The sequence below is a fragment of the Eschrichtius robustus genome, chromosome 3 (genome assembly GCF_028021215.1).
Source record: "Eschrichtius robustus isolate mEscRob2 chromosome 3, mEscRob2.pri, whole genome shotgun sequence".
In the NCBI taxonomy this organism is placed as follows: domain Eukaryota; kingdom Metazoa; phylum Chordata; class Mammalia; order Artiodactyla; family Eschrichtiidae; genus Eschrichtius; species Eschrichtius robustus.
Window position 1 is genome coordinate 5,324,302 of NC_090826.1, and position 24,938 is coordinate 5,349,239.

Genomic DNA, 24,938 nt, shown 5'->3' on the forward strand with positions numbered 1-24,938 from the left:
TAAAAAGCAGAGAACTTGGAGTAGACAAAGATTTCTTAAATTGGGCAGAAGAAGAAAAAATGATAAATTAGACTTAACCAAATTTAAAAACTTTTGGTCTTTGAAATATACCCTTAAGAAAATGAAAAAGTAATCCAGAGACTGGAAGAAAATATTTATAATGCATAAACCTGATGAAGGACTCATATCCAAAATACAAAAAGAACTATCAATATTCAACTGTAGAAAGACAAACAACCCGATTAAAAATTGGGCAAACATTAAAATAGACTTTACAAAAGAAAGTATATAAATAGTCAATAAGTGCATGAATAAATGTCACAAATTATTAGTCATTAGGAAAAAGCAAAGTGGAGCTGCAATGAGATAACTGCACACCCATGACAATGGCTAAAATTGAAAAGACAGGTAGTTCCAAGTATTGGCAAAGATGTGGAGCAACTTTAATTCATACACATTTCTGACGGAAATATAAAATAGTGCAATCTCTTTGGAAAACACTTTGGCAGTTTCATATAAGTTAAACACATATTTACCGTATGACAAAGCCATTTCATGCCTAGGTTTTTACCAAAGAGAAATGAAAACATATGTCCACACAAAGACTTGTATATAAATGTTAATAATAGTTTATTCATAACAGCCTCAAACTGGAAACAACACAAATGTTCATCGACATTTGAATGGCTAAACAAATTATGATATATCCATACAATGGAATAATACTCTACAATGAAAAGGAATGGATTACTACTGATACACACAACAACGTGGATTAATCTCAAAAACATTATCTTGAATGAAAGAAACCAGAAACAAAGAGAGTACATACTGTATGATTTCGTTTACATAAGATTTGAGAACAGGCAAATCTAATCTACAACGACAGAAAGCAGATCAATGCTTGCTTGAGGCTGGAGGTATGAGAGAGATTAACTGAAAAGGGTATGAAGGGACTTTTCGTGGTGCTTAAAATGTTTTATATCTTGAATGTGGTGATAGATACATAATAGATTTGTTTGTTAGCATTCATTGAACTGTGCATTTAAAATGAGTTGCATTTTATTGTATGTGAATTATACCTCAGTGGAGCTGATTTTAAAAAGTTTTAACCCAGTGTGCCAAGAATCTGCCTATATTACCTCATGTAATACAATTATGTTATCCTACATTTTAGGTGAGGAAATGTCAAGTGACATACCCCAAATCATGCAGCCAAAGGGAGATAGAGTAACTTTTTCCTACTCTACAAGAAATGCTTTTTATCTCCCCAGATAGGCAGATTCAATCTTCTCACAAATTAAAGTGTAGGACGTACATTGTTCCAATGGCTTTCAAACTACTATGTGGCTGGCATCTAGGAAGCTTGCTATAGATTCCTCACTGGAGTAATTTATGTATTTCCCTCCATACATGCTTCTTTTCCTTCAGGTGTCTTTTTATTCCCCCTGTACTTTTTAGTATGTCTTTTAAGATGGCACAGCAGTGAGGTGATACGTATCTTCAGGGCTGTGGACGATTCTTATATCAGTCAGGGTCCAGTCAGGACACAGAAACCATATTGGGTATTTGAACAGAGAAAATTTAAGGTAAAGAATTGTTAGCTAGTAAAAGGTGATTGACTACTAATAGGGATAAAAGAGAATTCTAAGTGTTCTAGAAGTATCTGGTACTTCTAAGAGCAGCGACTACCTGTAGACTGAGAAAGAGTAGACAATAAATAAACTAAGGACTGGAAGAGTTCCCCCTCACTGCATAGGCTGAAATTCGGACCTCTTCAGAGCACAGGGCCGCCACAGGAACACGCTGGCTGCCAAAGGGCATGGGCTACAGTTGGTCTGCAGACATTCACTGCAGACCAACTGTATGTTATCTGTCGCTTGAGGGTGTTCAGTGGGCTTGAGGGTGTCGGGTGGGCCAGAGCTGCAGCCTGCCAGTAGAGGGAGGGTGTCCTGGGGGTGTGGCTGGCACTCATCTGCATGGTCACTGGGCTCCTGCTCTGAGTAATAATGATGATCATACTAAATAGTGACAGAGGACAGAAACCAGAAGGGATGTCTGGCCACCATCATCTTGCAGGCGCACTTCATTGCTCTGTGGAAGAAGCTTGACATCCTGCCAAGCCAGCATGGGAGAAATGTTTATAGGGCCCATCTTCCGTGTCACAAAGCAGGACAGATAAGGGTAAAATTGGAGCTAAGAGAAAAACAAATCGACAACCGGGACAATATTGAAATAGAAGTTGGGGCAATCTTGGGTCCAGATTAATCAGCAAATGTCATTGTATTGAGAAGCAATGAGTACTCTGGTTAACATATCTCTCTTTCTGAAATCTATTGCTCTAAATATATTTCTTTCTGGATAACATAGATGGTTCATGGTCCTCCAATCTACTCAGTTTCCAATGCCAGAAACGTCAGAGTGGGAGTCCCAAAGTCGCATGCCTACTAGGTCCAGGCATGTATTGTGAGTGAAAAGACCAGCCAGGTGGGGATGGTGGGCAGCTGCTCCTCAACTCCAACCAGTGGGTGATCTCTTGGGATGTGGTCCCAGAGTGGCCAGACCTTATGTTTTAGGAGAACTGCAAATCCCCATTTCCCAATCTTTAAATGTTGGCAAATAAACCAAATGGGAACAAATACTGTGTTTACCAAGCAAGCACATCTCGGGTGGATTCAGCCCCTGGGCTTCCTTTGCTTTGGATGTCCTCACTACCTCACTGTCCCTCATTTTCTCCAGCCAATTGGCTTTCAAGCCGTACTTATTCACTTTTGAAAAAATTCAAGTTAGTTCCATCTTGCCCATCTCCACCGTCATAGTCCAGGATCTCACCGTCTCCTTCCTGAGCTGCAATCACAGTCGGTAGCCCCATCTCTGCCCCGGCACCATCAGAGTGATGTTTCTGAAGCATGGCTCTTTTTGTGCCTCCTCTCCCCTTAAAAGCTTTCCACGGCTCCCTGGCTCTTGTGGATAAAGCTGCGTTCTCCTGGCATCTTCATTCCTCCACAGTCTGCTGCCTCTCTACCCTTTCCATCTTTGGGTCCTGTTGTTCTATACCCTTCAGACTCTACGACTTCATGTTACTCAAAGTCTCCCAAACACATTTGCTTTTCCCACTTTCCTGTTTCTGCACATGCTGTTTCCGTTCCCTAATGCCGTTACCATTTGTCAGCCTGGCAACCTCCTACTCATCCTTCAAGACCCAGTTTGGATGTTGGCTCCTTGGCAAAACCTTCCCTTCTCTTCCCAGTATGAACACATTATTCGTGCTGCTAATTTAGCATTCATCATCTGTTTTGCTGTTGACAATAGCCCTGGATCCTGCAGCTCTGTCTGTCTTCCCAGTTGTATTTCCCAGGGCCATCACTCATATGTCTTTGTATCATTAGGGCCTCGCGTAGTGCCTGGCATATAGTAGGTGCTCAGTAATTCATCGAATGATTGAACCAAAGAGTGGATAATGAAATGAAGGAGAGACTGGAGGAATTGCTTCTTCACTGAATCTTTCTCTGACTGTTTTTATGATAGCACTTTGATGGTCATGAGAATGCTTTACCACATCTAAATAACAGACAGCCAACTGAGCCAGGCTTTATTTCACAAATCTGGGCTGTTAGGAATTTATCCTGAATTGCTACTTACCATTTTGTAGAAAGTCTTCCAGACACCCTTGGGTCCCTGAGATCTTAATTGCCACCACACTCATAAATTGTCAAATTGTATGCTACCCTTTGTATACCCTTTATATACCCTATATATAAAGTAGAAACCATTATTCTGTATGCTGTTGTTTATCACAAGAGCTGGTTATTTCAAAAGCATGATTTGGGGTGTTGGTTTTGACCTGCGGGTGGGGACCCAGAACATCCTGTAGAGGGTGTTGTCTTGGCCAGCTGGGCTCTCGGGAAGTACATCAGTGGATGGAGACAGGATGTATAACGAGGGAGCATGGCACTCTTGGACCCAGGGTTGGAATATTTATCATGGAGGAGGAGACCCACCAGCTTCATGCATGGGGTGCCCTGGAGAGAGCAGGTGAGGGATGCCACAGGGAGCGGGGTAAGGAATGGCTATTTATTTATTTAACTTAAAGCCAATTGTTTTTTGTAAAGTGCAGTGAGCAGTGGGTTCTGGGAAAATTTGCTTCCACTGTAAACATGTTGGTTAGAAGTCATTAATATGACATTCACACATCCCTAATAAAGTACATAACACAGAGATCTGGCACCATTGACATACCCAGAGGACATAAAGTATGAGTCTTAAAACCAAAAGTATTGGAAACAAGATATTTTTACTTCTTGTTTGGGAGTAATATAATTGCATTTTGTGGCTCTAGCAGATGGTGGGGCCAGCTGCTAGGAGAGTCCTGGCTTTCCCCCGCCCCCCCTCAGCTTTGGTCCCTTACAGATAAAACGCTTGTGCAGAACTCTCATAAAAAACAAACTTTAAAAAATTATCCCTTAGGTTGAAAGATCTATTTTTTTTTTTTGGTGTGTGTGTGCAAAATATCTGAGATTGTGTAGACCACAGATATTTTCTTTACTTGGACTCAGGAGAATAAAAAACAAAACATAGCTCTATATAGCTTGTTGTTGCTTTTGTTTGCTTGTTGAGTTTGTCCCAATAAGCACTAAAATCCCCTTGAGACTGACCTTTCTCTCTCACTGACATTGGACCCCCAGATGAAGAATGGAGAGCCAATAGAAGGGACCAGTCCTTTTTCTGAGGGCTGCTTCAGGGGAAATTGCTGAAGGGGAAGCCAGTTTCTCTGGGCTGGGTGATTCTATGGGGTGTCCTCAGTGGGTGGCTCCTGGAGAGGGAGTGGAAGTGACAGTGAGCTCGGGCTGAGAGACGGAGGTGAATTCGGCCCCTCTGAGAATCCCGTATCCTCTTCCAAACAGGCATAGCCTCCCACACACCGGAGGCAGGACATGGTGTGGTGGACCAATGGGGCAGTGAGCCCTGCTTCAAAGGAAGCATTTGTTGCAGCTGCATCTTCAATCACACCTGGGCTCCACACAAGCCCTGTGGACGCAGAGGGCTTGGCTCCACAAGGCATGTTGTGTTTTTCAGGCTCCTGTGATGTCTGTATCTGGAGCTGCTCTGTCCAATATGGCAGCCGCAGGTAGCTGCCCAGCACTTGAAATGTGGCTGCTCTCAATTGGGATGGGCTAGAAATGGAAAATACACACTGAGGTTTGAAAACTTAGTTGAAAAAATTTGTGAAATAGCTCATGACTGCTTTTTAAAAAATTTGTGAAGTCATAATATTTGGGACATATTGGGTTAAAATAGAAAATATATTGGAAAATATATTATTACAATTAATTTCTGTTTCTTTTTACTTTTCAAAAAATGTAGCTTCTAGAAGTTTTAGAATCACAACTGTGGCTTGCCTTTGTGGCTCACATTATGTTTGTACTGGACAGTGCTGCCCTGGTGCTGATGGGCTGACCAGGTGCTGCCTTTCCAAATGTGGAGTGCTTAGCGGAACATTTCTGTCCAACCTCTTCATGTAGGGCATCGAGCTTTAATGGCAACTGCACCTTTATTTGTCCACCCCCCAACCACCCAGCTTGTAGCAAGAGTTGGCTCATACGTGGGCTCTTTCTGTTTGCATCCTTTGGAAGAGAACTTGGCATTCTTTCACTCAACCTCTATCTGCCAACAGTCATCTTTGGGTACAGGAACCACTCAGGGCTCTACAGTGATGTAGTGACTGAGACTCAGACCCTCCCCAGACATTGTGAAACTAGGAAGGGAGAACCACCAGGCACATAAACACTAGCCACAGAAAACCCTGTATGCTAGGAGTCCAGGAGTGGTGCAACCACTGCTGAGAAGGTTCCAGAAGCTGGTGTTCACTGTGGAGTGAGGCAGCAGGGAAGACTCTCTGGAAGAGGTGAACTATGAACAAGGCCAGACAGGTTATGCAGGATGAATCAGTGCATGGGGGCTCAGGTGGGAAGGGGCAAGAAGAGCCAGGTTGGCACAATGCATTCCCACCTGCCAGTCTTGGGGGCAGCCTCCGAGGATGACCCCGAGCCTTGCTGGCTCACCACCGAGATGGGCTTTGCAGCTTTCTGTCTGACCCATCACCTGGGGGCAGACAGGTCCAGCCCCATCTGGCAGTTGGATGGTGGGCGGTCGGCATGACTTTGGATGGCAGAAATGCACGACGACAGAGCATGTGACCAGGCAACAATGCCAGGAAGTCCTGCCCACTCTGTCCTTCTTGGTGGGGCTTGGTCAGTGCCTTGAGGAAGGGCCTGGGAGGGGGGAGGGGGGAGGGGGGAGGGGCCCACCCAGGGAGGGGCCCACCCACCTCCCTGATCTGCAGGGACTGAACCCAATGCCAAAAGATACAGAGGCCTGTGGGATTCTACTACAGCCTGTTCCCCGAGCCCCTGCCACACACAGACATCATACCTCGGTGGCAGTTTTTCTATTTGAACATCCAAAGGGCAAACTAAACATTTAAAATCTGCAAGCTGGACAGTCTTTTCTTTGGATCCTGCAGTGAATTCCTTCATCTTGACAGTCGAGTCGTTCTTCTCGGCACTGATGCCGTGTTTAGGATCCAGGAAAACCAGATACCAAGGGAGCCAGGGAGCTGGAGGAGGCCTGCAGGCATGCGGGTGGCCCTTTGGGTTCAGGGTCCAACCTTGTAGGAAGGGAAGGCTGGCATTGTCTTCATCTCCGGCCACACCTACCTGGATGTCTGCACTCTCTTCTTGTTCTTTTTTATTGTGGTGAAATCCACATAAAATTTACCTTAGTGGCATTTAGTGTATTCTCGATGTTGTATAACCTTCACCAGTATCTAGTTCCAGATATTCTCATCCCCTCAAAAGGAGACCCCACACCCCTTAGCAGTCACACCCCACCACCCCTCTTCTTCCAGCTCCTGGCAACCACCAACCTATTTTCTATCTCTATGGATTTGCCTGTTCTGGACATTTCACATCAATGGGCCCATACAACATGAGGCCTTGTGAGTCTGGCTTCTTTTGCCAGCATGTTTTCAAGGTTCATCCGTGTTGTAGTGTGTGTTTGAACTTCATTCCTTTTTGCGGCTGAATAACCTATTGTGTGGCAAGACCATACTCTGTTTATCCATCTGTCCGTCTGTTGATAGACACCTGGGGTGCTTCCGCCTTTTGGCGATTGTGAACAATGCTGCCGTGAACATTTGTGTACATGATTTTGTTTAAGTCCCAGTTTTCACTTCTCTGGGACACACTCTCTTTTGGTTTGAGCATTCTATGAATTTCCTGGGCCAGACTTGAGTTTGAGAGGCAACAGGTAGGAAGGGAAAGAACATCATGCACTGGGCGTTGGGAGTCCCGGGTCCCAGCTTGGCTGAGCCACAGACACGTGACCTTGGCCAAGTCCCTCCCCTTCTCTGGGCCTCAGTTTCCTGCTCTGTGAAAATGAGATGGCCCGGATCTGTGTTTCTGTCTGTCTTCTTCGGAGCCCTAGGTTGCTGCAGCTTTGGGGAAAGAGGGGGAGGGCCAGACAGTTGGGATGAAGATGCTTTTTTTCAAAACCTCTTCCCCTTTTCATCTAGAGTGTTTGTCTCTTTTTGTCTGTTGTTTTGTCTGTATTGTAAGACATTTAAAGCAAGTGGTTCCTGGATATAAGAAACCTTTCCTATCACTGAAGTAGATGACCCCATGAATCATACAAGGGTTTTGGGTGGACATGAGCCTGATCCCGCTGGAAGGAGAGAACCCTGCTGGTGGATGCTCGGTCTGGCTCCTCCTGGTTCCCTGAAGGGAGGTGGGGCAGTGAGGTGACTCCAGCTCAGTGGGAAGCAGGAGGCTGTTAGCCTGAGTTAGGAAAGCATGACTGTACACGGGCAGGTTTTCCTTTTCTCCATCTGGACACACCGTAGCTGTTCTTTAAAGAAGTTCAGATCAGTAGTGGAGAGTGTGGGCTCTGGAACCATTCTGCATGGGTTTGGGTTCTACAGAGTTTAGCCGTGTGACCTTGGGCAAGCCACTTAACTGCCCCGTGCCTCAAGTTTCCCCACCTGTAACACGGGCATGTTCTCACTTTGTAGTTTGTTTTGAAGATTAAGTGAGGCTATCCCCCATGAAGTCCTAGAGCAGTCGCTGGCCTTAGACATCACTCTGCCAACGTTAGCTGTTATGATGGTAACGATGACACAGATGATGAAGTCCCTCTCCCCCCGAAATCATTCCCCTTCGTAGCCCAGATGACTCTCCTTACTCTGAATTTTGATGGTTCTCACTTTGCTCCACACTATTTAGCATCTTCTGTCCTTTGTGGTTCTTTGGGGTGTACCTAGCTCTCTCCCCAAAAAGATCCTAAGCTTTGGGGAGGCAGGGTCTGGCCCGTGGTCTGCCCGTCTGATGATGAGACAGATCAGAACCAGAATAAGGGGAATGGGCTGGGCAGCACGGGTCTGGGAGCAGACAGGTGACCCAGACACGCCCCATCCAGCTGGGAGCCAGACAGCAGCGCAGCCATGCTCCCTGGTGGCCGAGTCCAGCTCTGGGGCTTAGTCAATGTGAATATGACACAGGAGGGAGCCTGGCTCTGGGAATTCAGTTTCCTTTGTTCAGAGGGGCTGCCTTTAAGTGGGACAGGTGCTCCACCCAGGGGGGATCTGCGTGGGAGGTGTCCTTGTTACCTTGAGAGTGCAGGAGGGAGCGGCTGGTGCTCAAAGATAGTTCATAAATTGGTGTGGTGCCCCGGGGCCTCTGCTTGCTTGCATGGCAGCTCGGTAGGCCTGAGATGACCCATTGCTCTGGCTACAGAGTTGACAGGACAGTTGACCCTGTGATGGCGTGAACGCCCCACTATTGCGTTGACTTATCTCTGTCCCTGGCTGTGAGCTCTTTTAAGGGCAGGCTTCATGTGCTCTTTATTTAAAAATTTTTATATTTTTAATTTTTTACACAGCAGGTTCTTATTAGTTATCCATTTTATACATGTTAGTGTATATATGTCAATCCCAATCTCCCAATTCATCCCACCACCACTCCACCCACACCCCACTTTCCCCCCTTGGTGTCCATACGTTTGTTCTCTGCATCTGTGTCTCAGTTTCTGCTCTGCAAACCAGTTCATCTGTACCATTTTTCTAGATTCCACATGTATGCGTTAATATATGATATTTGTTTTTCTCTTTCTGACTTACTTCACTCTGTGTGACACTCTCCAGGTCCATCCCCGTCTCTACAAATGACCCAATTTCGTTCCTTTTTATGGCTGAGTAATATTCCATTGTATATATGTACCACATCTTCTTTATCCATTCGTCTGTTGATGGGCATTTAGGTTGTTTCTATGACCTGGCTATTGTAAATAGTGCTGCAGTGAACATTGGGGTGCATGTGTCTTTTTGAATTATGGTTTTCTCTGGGTATATGTCCAGTAGTGGGATTGCTGGGTCATATAGTAATTCTATTTTTAGTTTTTTAAGGAACCTCCAAACTGTTCTCCATAGTGGCTATATCAATTTGCATACCCACCAACAGTGCAAGAGGGTTCCCTTTTCTCCACACCCTCTCCAGCATTTATTGTTTGTAGATTTTCTGGTGATGCCCATTCTAACCAGTGTGAGCTTCTTTGGAGAAATGTCTATTTAGGTCTTCTGCCCATTTTTGGATTGGCTTGTTTGTTTTTTTAATATTGAGCTGCATGAGCTGTTTATATATTTTGGAGATTAATCGTTTGTCCATTGATTCATTTGCAATTATTTTCTCCCACTCTAAGGGTTGTTTTTTAGGCTTGTTTATGGTTTCCTTTGCTGTGCAAAAGCTTTGAAGTTTCATTAGGTCCCATTTGTTTATTTTTTGTTTTTATTTCCATTACTCTAGGAGGTGGGTCAAAAAAGATCTTGCTGTGATTTACGTCATAGAGCGTTCTGCCTATGTTTTCCTCTCAGAGTTTGATGGTGTCTGGCCTTACATTTAGGTCTTTAATCCATTTTGAGTTTATTTTTGTGTATGATGTTAAGGAGTGTTCTAATTTCATTCTTTTACATGTAGCTGTCCAGTTTTCCCAGCACCACTTATTGAAGAGGCTGTCTTTTCTCCACTGTATATTCTTGCCTCCTTTATCAAAGATAAGGTGACCATAGGTGCATGGGTTTATCTCTGGGCTTTCTATCCTGTTCCATTGATCTATATTTCTGTTTTTGTACCAGTACCATATTTTCTTGACTACTGTAGCTTTGTAGTATAGTCTGAAGTCAGGGAGTCTGATTCCTCCAGCTCCGTTTTTTTCCCTCAAGATTGCTTTGGCTATTCGGGGTCTTTTGTGTCTCCATACAAATTTTAAGATTTTTTGTTCTAGTTCTGTAAAAAATGCCATTGGTAATTTGATAGGGATTACATTGAATCTGTAGATTGCTTTGGGTAGTGTAGTCATTTTCAGAATATTGATTCTTCCAATCCAAGGACATGGTATATCTCTCCATCTGTTTGTGTCATCTTTGATTTCTTTCATCAGTGTCTTATAGTTTTCTGAGTATAGGTCTTTTACCTCCTTAGGTAGGTTTATTCCTAGGTATTTTATTCTTGTTGTTGCAATGGTGAATGGGATTGTTTCCTTAATTTCTCTTTCTGATCTCTCATTGTTAGTGTAAAGGAATGCAAGAGATTTCTGTGCATTAATTCTGTATCCTGCAACTTTACCAAATTCATTGATTAGCTCTAGTAGTTTTCTGGTGGCATCTTTAGGATTCTCTATGTATAGTATCATGTCATCTGCAAACAGTGAAAGTTTTACTTCTTCTTTTCCAATTTGTATTCCTTTTATTTCTTTTTCTTCTCGATTGCCGTGGCTAGGACTTCCAAAACTATGTTGAATAATAGTGGCAAGCGTAGACATCCTTGTCTTGTTCCTGATCTTAGAGGAAATGCTTTCAGTTTTTCACCATTGAGAATGATGTTTGTGGTGGGTTTGTCATATATGACCCTTATTATGTTGAGGTAGTTTCCCTCTATGCTCACGTTCTGGGGAGTTTTTATCGTAAATGGGTGCTGAATTTTGTCAAAAGCTTTTTCTGCATCTATTGAGATGATCATATGGTTTTTATTCTTCAGTTTGTTAATATAGTGTATCACATTGATTGATTTGTGTATATTGAAGAATCCTTGCATCCCTGGGATAAACCCCACTCGATCATGGTGTATGATCCTTTTAATGTATTGTTGGATTCTCTTTGCCAGTATTTTGTTGAGGATTTTTTGCATCTATATTCATTAGTGATATTGTTCTGTAATTTTCTTTTTCTGTAGCATCTCTGTCTGGTTTTGGTATCAGGGTGATGGTAGCCTCATAGAATGAGTTTGGGAGTGTTCCTTCCTCTGCAATTTTTTGGAAGAGTTTGAGAAGGATGGGTGTTAGCTCTTCTCTAAATGTTTGATAGAATTCACCTGTGAAGCCATCTGGTCCTGGACTTTTGTTTGTTGGAAGATTTTTAATCACAGTTTCAATTTCATTACTTGTGATTGGTCTGTTCATATTTTCTCTTTCTTCCTGGTTCAGTCTTGGAAGGTTATACCTTTCTAAGAATTTGTCCATTTCTTCCAGGTTGTCCATTTTATTGGCATAGAGTTGCTTGTAGTAGTCTCTTAGGATGCTTTGTATTTCTGCAGTGTCCATTGTAACTTCTCCTTTTTCATTTCTAATTTTACTGATTTGAGTCCTCTCCCTCTTTTTCTTGATGAGTCTGGCTAAAGGTTTATCAATTCTGTTTATCTTCTCAAAGAACCAGCTTTTAGTTTTATTGATCTTTGCTACTGTTTTCTTTGTTTCTATTTCATTTATTTCTGCTCTGATCTTTATGATCTCTTTCCTTCTACTAACTTTGGGTTTTGTTTGTTCTTCTTTCTCTACTTCCTTTAGGTGTAAGGTTAGATTGTTTATTTGAGATTTTTCTTGTTTCTTGAGGTAGGCTTGTATAGCTATAAACTTCCGTCTTAGAACTGCTTTTGCTGCATCCCATAGGTTAAAAAAAAAAAAAAATTATTTATTTATTTTTGGCTGTGTTGGGTCTTCGTTGCTGTGCATGGGCTTTCTCAAGTTGTGGTGAGCGGGGGCTACTCTTTGTTGTGGTGCACGGGCTTCTAATTGCAGTGGCTTCTCTTGTCGCAGAGCAGGGGCTCTAGGCATGCAGGCTTCAGTAGTTGTGGCACTCGGGCTCAGTAGTTGTGGCTCGTGGGCTCTAGAGCACAGGCTCAGTAATTGGGGCGCATGGGCTTAGCTGCTGTGCGGCATGTAGGATCTTCCCGGACCAGGGCTTGAACCCTTGTCCCCTGCATTGGCAGGTGGATTCTTAACCACTGCACCACCAGGGAAGTCCCTGCATCCCATAGGTTTTCGATCATTGTGTTTTCGTTGTCATTTGTCTCTAGGTATTTTTTGATTTCCTTCTTGATTTCTTCAGTGATCTCTTGGTTATTTAGTAATGTATTGTTTAGCCTCCATGTGTTTATGTTTTTTAATGTTTTTTTCCCTGTAATTTATTTCTCATGTCATAGTGTTTTGGTCAGAAAAGATGCTTGATATGATTTCAATTTTCTTAAATTTACCAAGGCTTGATCTGTGACCCAAGATGTGATCTATCCTGGAGAATGTTCCATGTGCACTTGAGAAGAAAGTGTAATTTGCTGTTTTCGGATGGAATGTCCTATAAGTGTCATTTAAAGCTTGTGTTTCCGTATTAATTTTCTGTCTGGATGGTCTGTCCATTGGTGTAAGTGAGGTGTTAAAGTCCTCCACTATTATTGTGTGACTGTCCAATTCCTCTTTTATAGCTGTTAGCATTTTCCTTATGTACTGAGGTGCTCTGATGTTGGGGGTGCATATATATTTATAATTTTTTTAAACAACTTTATTGGAGTATAATTGCTTTACAATGTTGTGTTGGTTTCTGCTGTAACAAAGTGAATCAGCTATATGCATACGTATATCCCCATATCCCTTCCCTCTTGCGTCTCCCTTCCACCCTTCCTATTCCACCCCTCTAGGTGGTCACAAAGCACTGAGCTGATCTCCCTGTGCTATGCGGCTGCTTCCCACTAGCTATCTATTTTACATTTGGTAGTGTATGTATGTCAGTGCTACTCTCTCACTTCGTCCCAGCTTACCCTTCCCCCTCCCCAGGTCCTCAAGTCCATTCTCTACGTCTGCACCTTTATTCCTGTCCTGCTCCTAGGTTCTTCAGAACCCTTTTTTTTTTTAGATTCCATATATGTGTGTTAGCATATGGTATTTGTTTTTCTCTTTCTGACTTACTTTACTCTGTCTGACAGACTCTAGGTCCATCCACTTCACTATAAATAACTTAGTTTCGTTTCTTTTTAGGGCTGAGTAATATTCCACTGTATATATGTGCCACATCATCTTTATCCATTCATCTGTCGATGGACACTTTGGTTGCTTCCATGTCCTGGCTATTGTAAATAGTGCTGCAATGAACATTGTGGTACATGACTCTTTTTGAATTATGGTTTTCTCAGGGTATATGCCCAGTAGTGGGATGCTGGGTCATATGGTAGTTCTATTTTTAGTTTTTTAAGGAACCTCCAAACTGTTCTTCATAGTGGCTGTATCAATTTACATTCCCACCAGCAGTGCAAGAAGGTTCCCTTTTCTCCACACTCTCTCCAGCATTTATTGTTTGTAGATTTTTTTGATGATGACCATTCTGACTGGTGTGAGGTGATACCTCATTCTAGTTTTGATTTGCATTTCTCTAATGATTAGTGATGTTGAGCATCCTTTCATGTGTTTGTTGGCGATCTGCGTATCTTCTTTGGAGAAATGTCTATTTAGGTCTTCTGCCCATTTTTGGATTGGGTTGTTTGTTTTTTGTTATTGAACTGCATGAGCTGCTTGTATATTTTGGAGATTAATCCTTTGTCTGTTGCTTCGTTTGCAAATATTTTCTCCCATTGAGGGTTGTCTTTTCATCTTGTTTATGGTTTCCTTTGCTGTGCAAAAGCTTTTAAGTTTCATTAGGTCCCATTTGTTTATTTTTGTTTTTATTTCCATTTCTCTAGGAGGGTCAAAAAGGATCTTGCTGTGATTTATGTCATAGAGTATTCTGCCTATGTTTTCCTCTAAGAGTTTTACAGTGTCTGGCCTTACATTTAGGTCTTTAGATATATTTATAATTGTTATATTTTTTTTCTTGGATTGATTCCTTGATCGTTAATGTAGTGTCCTTCCTTGTCTCTTATAACATTCTTTATTTTAAAGTGTATTTTATCTGTTATGAGTATTGCTACTCCAGCTTTCTTTTGATTTCCATTTGCATGGAATATCTTTTTCCATCCCCTCACTTTCAGTCTGTATGTGTCCCTAGGTCTGAAGTGGGTTTCTTGTAGACATCACATAGACGGGTCTTGTTTTTGTATCCAGTAAGCGAACCTCTGTTTTTTGGTTGGAGCATTTAATCCATTCACACTTAAGGTGATTATTGATATGTATGTTCCTATTACCATTTTCTTAATTGTTTTGGGTTTGTTTTTGTAGGTCCTTTTCTTCTCTTGTGCTTTCCACTTAGAGAAATTCCTTTAGCATTTGTTGTAGAGCTGGTTTGGTGGTGCTGAATTCTCTTAGCTTTTGCTTGTCTGTAAAGCTTTAGATTTCTCCATCGAATCTGAATGAGATCCTTGCCGGGTAGAGTAATCTTGGTTGTAGGTTCTTCCCTTTCATCACTTTAAATATATCATGCCACTCCCTTCTGGCTTGTAGAGTTTCTGCTGTGAAATCAGCTGTTAACCTTATGGGAATTCCCTTGTATGTTGTCATTTTTCCCTTGTTGCTTTTAATAATTTTTCTTTGTCTTTAATTTTTGTCAGTTTGATTACTGTGTGTCTCAGCATGTTTCTCTTTGGGTTTATCCTGCCTGGGACTCCCTATGCTTCCTGGACTTGGGTGACTATTTCGTTTCCCATGTTAGGGAAGCTTTCAACTATAATCTCGTCAAATATTTTCTCGGGTCCTTTCTCTCTCTCTTCTCCTTCTGGGACCCCTATAAAGCGAATGTTGGTGCGTTTAATGTTGTCCCAGAGGTCTCTTAGGCTGCCTTCATTTCTTTTCATTCCTTTTTCATTATTCTGTTCCACAGCAGTGAATTGTACCATTCTGTCTTCCAGGTCACTTATCCGTTTGTCTGCCTCAGTTATTCTGCTATTGATTCCTTCTAGTGTATTTTTCATTTCAGTTATTGTATTGTTCATCTCTGTTTGTTCTTTAATTCTTCTAGGTCTTTGTTAAGCATTTCTTGCATCTTCTTGATCTTTGCCTCCATTCTTTTTCCGAGGTCTTGGATCATCCTCACTATAATTATTCTGAATTCTTTTTCTGGAAGGTTGCATATCTCCACTTCATTTAGTTGTTTTTCTGGGTTTTTATCTTGTTCCTTCATAGTACATAGTCCTCTGACTTTTCCTTTTGTCTATCTTTCTGTGAATCTGGTTTCGTTCCACAGGTTGCAGAATTGTAGTTCTTCTTGCTTCTGCTGTCTGCTCTCTCAGGCTTCATGTGGTCTTATTATCTGACTGGTCATAGTAGGTGCTCAATAAACATTTGTAGAGTAAACATTGATTGCAGTAAGTAGTCCGGGGAGTTTTTCTCTTTGCATGACAGTAGCAGTAGAGGGGGCCCTGCCAGGTTGTGGTGACTGTTGCCTGAGTGATGTTCATGAAGGCCTTCTTTGGGAGTCTGGGTCTTTGGGACACTGTGATGAATCTAGAGGTGTCTGGGGTGCCCTGTGCCTCCATCCTTCTGGGCCATTAGGGGTCACTTAGCTCTCAGCATGATCCTGGGCAAGGGCATGGATCCCAGGGGTTCCAGTTGGCATAGACTATTCCCCCAGATATAAAAGGCTCCTGAAATTCAGGTAGATGGGCTGATGCACCTAGGAAGTGGCACAGTTTATCCACTTCCTGACTCTAGCCACTGCCTGCTGTCAAGGTCATTCACTTGTTCAGTTTCATTAATGACTGTCACACATGCTAATCCATGTTCATGCATACCTTTCACTATCAGCTCATGCCTATTTAATTTCTGGGAAACTTATTGTTGTAGATTGAAAGCTACACACTTGAATAGTTTATAATATGCAGATTGTTTCAAGACCTGGTGTTTATTATTGCATAAATTCTGAACTCCTTTACTGAAAGTATTAGAAAAATGTCAGTCCTATAATTCTTTACAAAATAACTACATTCCATGACAATACTGTTACAAATGTTTATTTTGAAGAAGATGCTCAGCATGTCCTGTTTACTATTCTCTTGAGATTCAAAATGTTAGTTAGGTCTCTGAGGTGAATGAATGAATGCTTTGTGCAACCAAATGGGCACCAGTAGATAAAGGGAAGGATTGACTCCAACTAACTCTGAAGAGTCACTGTGATGATACCATTCACTGTGGGAATAGGGGGTGGACGGCGGTGGAAGGGGGTGGAGGGTGGGATCGATGAAAGTAAGTCCAGCAGCGCTGGAAGATTCTGATCTGGACCATTTGGTACCTGCTGCCTCCTCGGGGCCTCTGTGGAGCCAGCTTGCAACACGTAGACCTTCTAATCATAATCATGATAGTGATGATTGTGGGGCATAGCTATACGCCAGTCAGGGTATTAAGAATTTTCACTCCTTATAACTACCCATGAGGTGGTATTATCTCAGTTTCATAGGAAACTGAGGTCTAGACAGGTTAAGTGATGTTCTCAAGATCAGACGGTGCATAAGTGGCAGAGCCAGCACCCCAAGCCTGGTCTGTTTGCTTCTAAAGCATGTGCTCTTAACTGTGATACTATATCACCTTCCCATAGTGACTTAGAGTTAATTAAATCACCGGTAAATGTTTATCTGGGAGCCGCTGGGTTTTGCTGCTTTTAAGCACTTGCTTCAACTATCTTAAGTAATAAACATGTACAAACACGTAACATACTCAGGACACACACACAGACATTCATAGATGCAATTTTATTACTCTAATGCCCACTCTTCCTCCCTCCCTCCCCCCATGCACCCACCCACCCACCCACTTATCCATCCGTCTAACAAACACTTATCAGGACATTGTGAGGTCCCAGGGATACATCAGTGATGACCTATTCCTTGCCCTTGAGGAGTACATGGCCCAGTGGGGGATGCTATCCAAGTAAACAAGCCCTTAGGATGCAGAGTGATAAATCCTACACACTGGGAGAGGGTGCTGGGTGCCATGGGAGCACAGAGGATGGGCAACCCATCCTGTCATGAAGAGTTAGGAGGGCCAGCCAGGGGAGGTGATACCTATCTATGGTGATACCTTAGGGAAGATATCGTCTAAGGAGGGGAAAGAGAATATGTTCTCTCTCAGGGACGAGAGGGAACAATGTTCTGGTTGATCAGCTTTTTAGTTGCAGTCAACAGTAAAAATCTGTACAACAAGGCAACTCTGTTTTTGTCATAGGTTTCTGCTTCCCAGCTTCTTGGTGAAAGGTCCAGTCTTCTGGACTGAGGTGGCTTGAGCTCTGGTGACCCGTCACTGGCTAGCTCGTGGTCGTGGCTGGTTTCCACGATGATGTGAGGCCCTGACCGCCCACCCCACCCCCAGGCCAGTGACCTTCATACCCTGTGGCATGGCTGGTGTTTTCTACTTTGACCTGCTCCGCTTCCCTGGTTTTGGTGATGTGTCTTCTCTTTCTTCAAGGCCAAGTTTAGCGTCTCTGTGGTCACGGGTGTCCACTCCCTAATGTCCAAGCCCAGAGGAGGCTAACTGTGGAGGGAAGCGGCAGGTCTCTAGGTGGCCGGGCTGCTCTATCATGAGGAGCCCTCCACGAACCCCAGCTGCACAGAAAGTTGAGAAGGGAGGCCCGTCCTCCACATTTTTCTGGTTGTCAAGGGCGGCAGCTCCACACTGTAGCATCACCAAGATCAAGGGAACTGTGTACTAGTCCAACCTTAATCTAACTTACGGTCCCTGCCAATTTCACGTTAGCAGATTCGTTTGGAGCTGGAAGTAATGGGCCACATCATGCCTCAGAGCCCGAGCAATGACTTATGTGGATGTCACCCACTGACTTTTTATGGAAATTGTTAATAAATCAGTAATTCTATCTGCAGTGATGTTGTTGTGTTTATAAATATTTAATTTACCTTCAGGCGCCCACATTTCTTCCATCTTTGCCTTAAACTCTGCTGACATTGTTCTTCGTTCTGAAGCGCTCCTCAATAGATTAAGTTATCAGTAGTGGGAAAGGTTAACTCTCTCTCTCTCTCCTTCTGTCTCTCTGTCTCTGTCTCTGTAATATGGCTTTTTCTTTTCTTTTCTTTTTTAATCTTTGTGTGATTTGGCTCGGGGCTTGGGGCTCATGCTGAGAGAAGGCAACATTTCTTGTGACAATGATGAAAGGTTACTCCAGCTTCAGAAGGAGACCAACTAAACGTTCCAATTCTGACCTTGCATGAGTGGAGACCTGTTGTTGGCATGTGTTTTTCCCCTCCTTCAAATTAATGACATTTAGAAGCTGAAATGGTGTCTGATGTTTTCCTCCTACAGAGAAATATCTTTGTCCTTGCCACTGACTCGTCTTTTGAAACCCAGTGCTTTGATTATTAGAGTATGGCAGGTTGAATGGAAAGGTCTTAAAAAAATCAAAATAGAAACACAGTCCAAGTCGAGTGTTTCTCCACTGGAGATGGGGTTCCGGCCTCACAAAAGAGGACAGCGGCTGGGAAACAGCAAAAAACTTTCTTACCTCTCAGGATCCAATGTGAGCTAATTGTTGTTATTATCTTTTTATTCTTCTGTTTCAGGAAATTGCAGCTTATTTAATAACATTTGAGAAACACGAAGAATGGCTAACCACATCCCCTAAGACAAGGTAATGTCCCAGATCTCACAGTTTTTCAAATATGTACAGTAAATGGATTGATTTTCATTGATTACCTGATTTGGCCAGTCAATTCATGGGCAAGTTCAAAATGCCATGTTCTGCCTGAGAGCTTGTGACATTGAGGTCTCAGTCATCAGCCTGAGACGATGGTAGTGACTGCAATCGGATGTATTAAAAACAGGGCAGCTGCTCTCATGCAAGTTGGAAATTTTAAGCTGTTGGCCTGACGCTGGATCCTTCAGCCGGGTGCTTGGAAAAGGTTTGGCAGGCAGGACCATCAGGGGAAGTTTATTTTGGGAAAGTGCCCATCTGACACCCGTGTTCTCTAGAAACTTACTTTCTAAAAGGGAAACTACCTCACCTGTCCACTTTCATCTCAACACGTTTTACAAACTGAAAGTCAAGTTTTTCTTGATGGTGTTAAGATCTCCCAAATCAGAATTCACGGCTAAGTTTGCAGTTTATTATTTAGTCAATGTCCATGAACCTGCCAACTGCCATGGACCCTGAACTAGTCTCACCACTTGGGAATAGAGGGAATTGGTGAAGATTCAGCTGACTTGAGTTCTGTCAGTGCAAGCGATATTATTTTGTGAAGAATGGAGACATTGGAATTTAGGGTTGATTTTTAAAGGCAGCCTCTTCTTTCCTCCCCTGCTCTCATTTTTTCATTTTTAGTATGTTACATTCTAGAGCTTTGGAAATACCCGGCCACTCTCTTCCAATTGCCACAGTTTTTCTATCAGCGGTGACGGGGCCAGGTGTTTAACAGCCTGAGTGGTGTTAGCTGGAGTGTGGCTTACAGGATAACTGCACTGTGGGTTTGAATTTGAGAGGCAGAAAGCCCAGTCTGTTCCCTTTGTCCAGAAGCACCAAATTCTCCAAATTTGTTAACTGGGAGACCAGGGAAAGGGTTGGGGGTGTGTCCTCTGCCCACTTGGCCATCAGCTTGACCTGTTCATCCTTTCTGAGCCATGGGGGAAAGATGTTTACTCAGTCTAGAAGATTCTTTAACATATTTCTTCATGAGGCTTAGGTTTTTACTGGTTAGCATCCATTAGATGAGGACAGAATTTTCCATTTTGAAGGAGGTCAGAGGATATTGAGGAAAGGCCGATTAGTTCCTGAGATCTGCATCCCCCAGGTGAGGGTAGAGGTTGACTCTGATTCTTTTACCTTTCATCCTGAACCCCTCTGTAGGATGTCTTCAACTCCTCAGCCTTCTGAGACCGTGATTTCCTTTGCTATAAAATCAAATGGTTTGTATCAGTCAGCTTTTGATGTGATAATGCCTTGTAAGAAACAATCCCCAAACTAAGTGACTTATAACAATAATTTTTTATTTCCTGCTCATGGGTCTATGGGTTGGCTGTGGCTTTGGGTTGACTTCAGGACCACTGGAGATGTGTCTTTTTGTTGTAGAACCTAGGCTGAGGAAGCCTCCCCCTGCCCCCATCCCTTCCCTGTCTGGGACATCTGGTTCTCATGGGGGATGGCAGAGGCTTAAAAGTCCAAGGCAATCCAAGGCAGGCACAGTGAAAACCCCTGGATATGATTCTGGATGTAGCATCATATGTCACACCTGCTCACGAATCCATTAGCCAAAGTAATTCCCGTGGCTGAGCCCAATAAGAATGAGGCCAAGAAGGACATTCTTTGCTACACTGGGGTCAGAGTGGGGGCAGGGAGAATGAACGGTGATGCAATCTACTATTTGGTGAGCACAGCCGTGTCCTGTACCATGGAAAGCCTGGAAAGCCTGGCACACTCATCTCTCCTTCCTTCTGGGGACATCTTCTTCCAGGGCAGTGGTTCCCAAACTTGAGCAGGCATCAGAATCAGCCGAAGGGCTTGTTAAAGTAACGTGCTGCACCCCACCCCCAGTTTCTGATTCAGTATGTCTGGTGTGGGACCTGAGCACCTGTTATTTCTAACAGGTTCCCAGGTGATGGAGTGCAGCTGGCCTGGGACCTCACTTTGAGAACTGCTGCCCTAGCTTCTCTGGACGGAAGGGAGCCTGTCTGATCCCTGCTTCGGCACCATTTCCTGTCTCCCCACAGCGGTTCTCATTTCGAGCAGCCTCCAGCCTCTCCACACTCCCTTCACTCCTCAGCAAAACACTCCCTGAATCTAAGTGGAAGGAAAGAGCTTCTCTTTAGCCAGAGAGTGAGAGTTTCTGGAACGTGTCCCGGGCCAGACACCTGATTTCAGATATGCAGACACGTGTCCTGTTTCAGCCGCCCTCTGACTGCACAACAAGGCGGGGATTCTGCCTCACGTTTCAGTCTGAATTCGGGTTTCCATTGAGAAGCGAATGTCACTCATGGTCATGCCTGACTCACTTGACTTTTGGGAGTATAAATAGAGCCGAGAGCCTTCCCATCCCGAGGCACAAGGGGTGCCCCGGCAGCAGAGAAGGAGTGTGGGTTTTGATATCGACAAATCTGGGTTTGAGCCTTGGCCCTGTCACTCAGTAGCATTGTGACTTTAAGAAAGTCATTTCATCCCCTTTCAAAGCTCTACTTTTTCTTCTTCATGCATGGAACAGAGGTCAATGTTGATTCTGTCCTCATTGGGTCACGATGAGGACTGAATGAGATAATATTTGTGATCTTGCTTTGCATGCTGTGAGGGTCCATGTCCAAGCACGGGGGTGTCATTGTCCCTCTTGTCTGCAAGGGACCATCCCCAGGCCTTCTGGAGGCTTTGATTTTAGGACGCATCTGCCACAATCTCTCCAGGCTTTGGAAGGACGAATTTCTTTCCTAAGGGCAGAGGGTGAAGACAGAACGTTTCCTATTAGTCTTACAATATCCAATCCGTGTTTACACTTGAAAGCGTCTTGTCCCAGGAGGGGGAAAAGTTGCTGTGATTGTTCAAGAATCTTCTTAAATTAGTTGTTGAGTTTGGATCTCCCCACCCTGCCTTCTCTTGTATTGAAATTAATTGACGCAGTGAACTGCTGAGTTCTTGCAAACCGGCCTCCTGGTATTAAGGAATTAATGACACCAAAACTCTGTTGAATGAGGAGGCGATACAACTTCTGTTTGCCGCCGCTGCTAATTTCATTTTAGAAAATTAATAAAAATGAATTGCACCACTGACATTTATAGAGTTTCCTAATAAAATGATACATTGTTTGTGTGGAGGAATCCCTATTAAATTAATTGTTGTATTCAGCTCACATATAGATGTTGGTATAGGGGCTGCAGAGGGACCCACTCCTTGTCTCTGTGGCTAGCTGATGGCTGGGGGTTATAAATAGAGCCCTTGCTCAGATCCTGCCCTAATTACAGAGAGGGTCCTGGGAGCCCCGCTCACCTGTTTAATAATGAAGTGTGCTACAAGGAGGCTCCCAGGGTTGGGGGTCCCAGGGGCGGCAGTGGCGCCACGACAGGGCTGAATGCAGATTGTTGAAACAGCCCATATTGTATTATCAGCAACTGGGACCTTTTGGAAATGGCAGCTTGAAAAATCACCCCTCAGGACGTCTTTATTTGGCACTTGCTGTGTGCCCAGCACTATAGTAATACCTCTGGGAGACCCCAGGGGACTCCACACTCCCCACCCCACAAGGTGGATTTAGAATCTTGGAATCAAGAGCCTCTGCCCTCCGTCTTGTACGTTCTTCCAGCTCCTCCTTCTGGCCTTGATTCTTTGTCACTTTCTCTGTGAGGCCCTCCCTGAACCCACAATTTAAAATCGCACCCCTCCCATCCAGCCAGAATCCCTTTCCTCTTTCCCTGTTTTCTGTTTCTCTAGTGCGCTTATCACAGTCTGACACACTGTGTAGTTCCCCTATTTATTTGTTTAATTCACTTATTCATTATCTGACCTCCTCTCCCCCAAAGTAAAAGTACCACAAGGAGAGGGACTTTCGGTCTAGCTTGTTCAAGGGGCCTCCCCAATGCCTGCAGCGCTGCTGGACACACGGTGGGTGCTCCGTGAATATTTGTGAGATGAATGAGAGAGTGAGTCAGGGTTTGAAGGGAAGAGACCTGGGTTGACTCTATTTTTGCCTTGTATAGATTGCCCTTGTACTGTGCTCTGGGGTACTTCTGTGGGCTTTTAAGTCCTTTCAACAGCTCTGCCAGGCAATGAGATGGAGAGAGGGTGTATTATCTGTCCAAGATTGCACAGCTAATGTTGGAACTGGAATTTGAACCCAGGATTACCTTATTGCAAAGCCCACAAACTTAGCTTCTATGCTAACCCTCTGCTGGTGTGGGATTTGAAGGTGGCCCCGCAAACTGTTCCACTATTCTTTCCCACCTCCCATCTCCATGAATTCTGAACCACCCGGGAGACCCAGCCTCCCTTTGCTGGTGAGCTTGGCTGTGGGATCCTGTGCTGGCCTCTGGAGATGGATTTAGCCCCGAGTTGCAGGCAGTGTAGAGAAGCACACACTGCCATAGGGTGGAGAGCGGAGCCCAGCAGAGCACAGGCAGGTGGGCTGCAAAACTTAGCAATCCCAATAATTTATTTCTCCTCCCCTGGGAAACATGCAAACTTCCTTGGAAGCCGGGGACACGCAAAGCTCAAAATGGAATCGAAGACATTTCCTTCCCAGGAATCCTGTGTGTATCGGTTAGAAGGAGGCTGGAAAATGTTATTAATTATCTAATTAATTAATTAGATTTATATAGATCACATCTTAACACTGAAACACTAAAGGTCTAATAATAGAATTTTCCTATAATGAACACTAAATGCTTCTTGGTCAATAAGCAGTAAAACAGCCAAGTAGAGGGAGGGGTCTGGAAGGAAAGGAGAAGAAAAGTGGGACCTGAGTTTCAAGAAGACCCAAGGGACTCAGCGAGAGACCCACCCTCGCTCTCCCGGCTCTCAGGACCCTGTAGGTCCATTGCTTCTTCTGCCCTGGACCTTTCCCACCCCAGTGGTAGGAACAAGTCTTGGGTCTTCTGCTCTTTCCTCCAAAGTTCTCCCTCCCAGGACTCCAAGAGCTCCAGGGTTTGACTCTTAACTCTCTGTGGACCTTCCCCAAGGCTGAACCTCTCTCCTGGGCACCTGGATGTCATGTTATTATCTCAAACTCGTCACCTTTCCTCTCCCTCCTGCCCTCACTTCCGCTCTGTTTCCGTTCTCTGATTTCCCTGGTTCTCAGAACCTCTTCTTAACGGGTCCAAAGCTCACACCTTGTCCTCCTTCATGGCCCCTCTTTCTCTTTCATCCCCTGAATAGAATTAGTCACCAGTTCTGCCAGTGTTGCAAACTGTACTTCACATCCTTACTTTCCTGTGTCCCCCAGGTTCGGCCCTTGCCACCTGCATCATGCTTGGGTTATGAAACAGCTCTGGATGCTCTCCTCTCCAGGCTGGACTCCTTTCCTCCCGCTGGTTTCCCTGAAACGCTCCTTTTGTTACATTGCTGTTCTCCTTGAAAACCTTAGCGACTTCCTATGAGATGAAGCCCAGTGTCGTGTTCAAGGCCCTTATTCTGCCTCCACCTCCCTTTCTCAATCTTTTTCTTTGACTCCGCACTGCAAAGTACCCATTACAGTTAGGGGGCTGCTTACTGCTCTTCAGAGGCCACTGACCTCCCCTCAAATGCCCCACGTCCAACCCAATCTGCCCGCCCTTCGGATCTGACCTCTTCCCGGGAGGCCCCCCAGACACGCCAACTCACGGGGAGCCCTCTTCGCTGTCAGCTTCTGCAGCCCACGTTCTTTGTCATCAGTTTTTGACAATTTAGTGATCGTAAGTGTGGAAGTCTTGCCTCCTCACGGGGACAGCGAGCTCCCCAGGGGCAGGGCCGTGCCTCCTCTGTTGTCTCTGAAGGGCTTGCACGCAGAGAAGCAGGAGCTTTGACGGGGTGCGCGGCAGTGTGCGGGCTCGTGGTTGAGCGGCAGACTCGCACCTGCGCAGACCAGCAGAGAGGGGCCAGGCGGCGGCGCCAGGGGTGGGCAGAGCGCTCCACCCAGAAAGCCAGCCTCATCGGCCCCCACGTGGGTGCCTGTGCAGGTGGGGCTGCTTTGTCCAGGACCTGTGTAAGTGGTACACGAGAGTCACCTGTTGGCCACTGCCAGGGCTTCTGC

The 24,938-nt window shown here is 44.3% G+C and overlaps 1 protein-coding gene across 1 annotated transcript in view; it reads left to right on the top strand.

Moving 5' to 3' along the window:
- CAMTA1 (calmodulin binding transcription activator 1) overlaps positions 1-24,938 on the top strand; it is an 894,089-nt gene that overhangs the window by 278,730 nt on the left and 590,421 nt on the right. Inside the window, exon 5 of the mRNA XM_068538797.1 lies at positions 18,804-18,871. Coding sequence (XP_068394898.1) covers positions 18,804-18,871 — 68 coding nt within the window. The remainder of the gene's footprint in view (positions 1-18,803; positions 18,872-24,938) is intronic.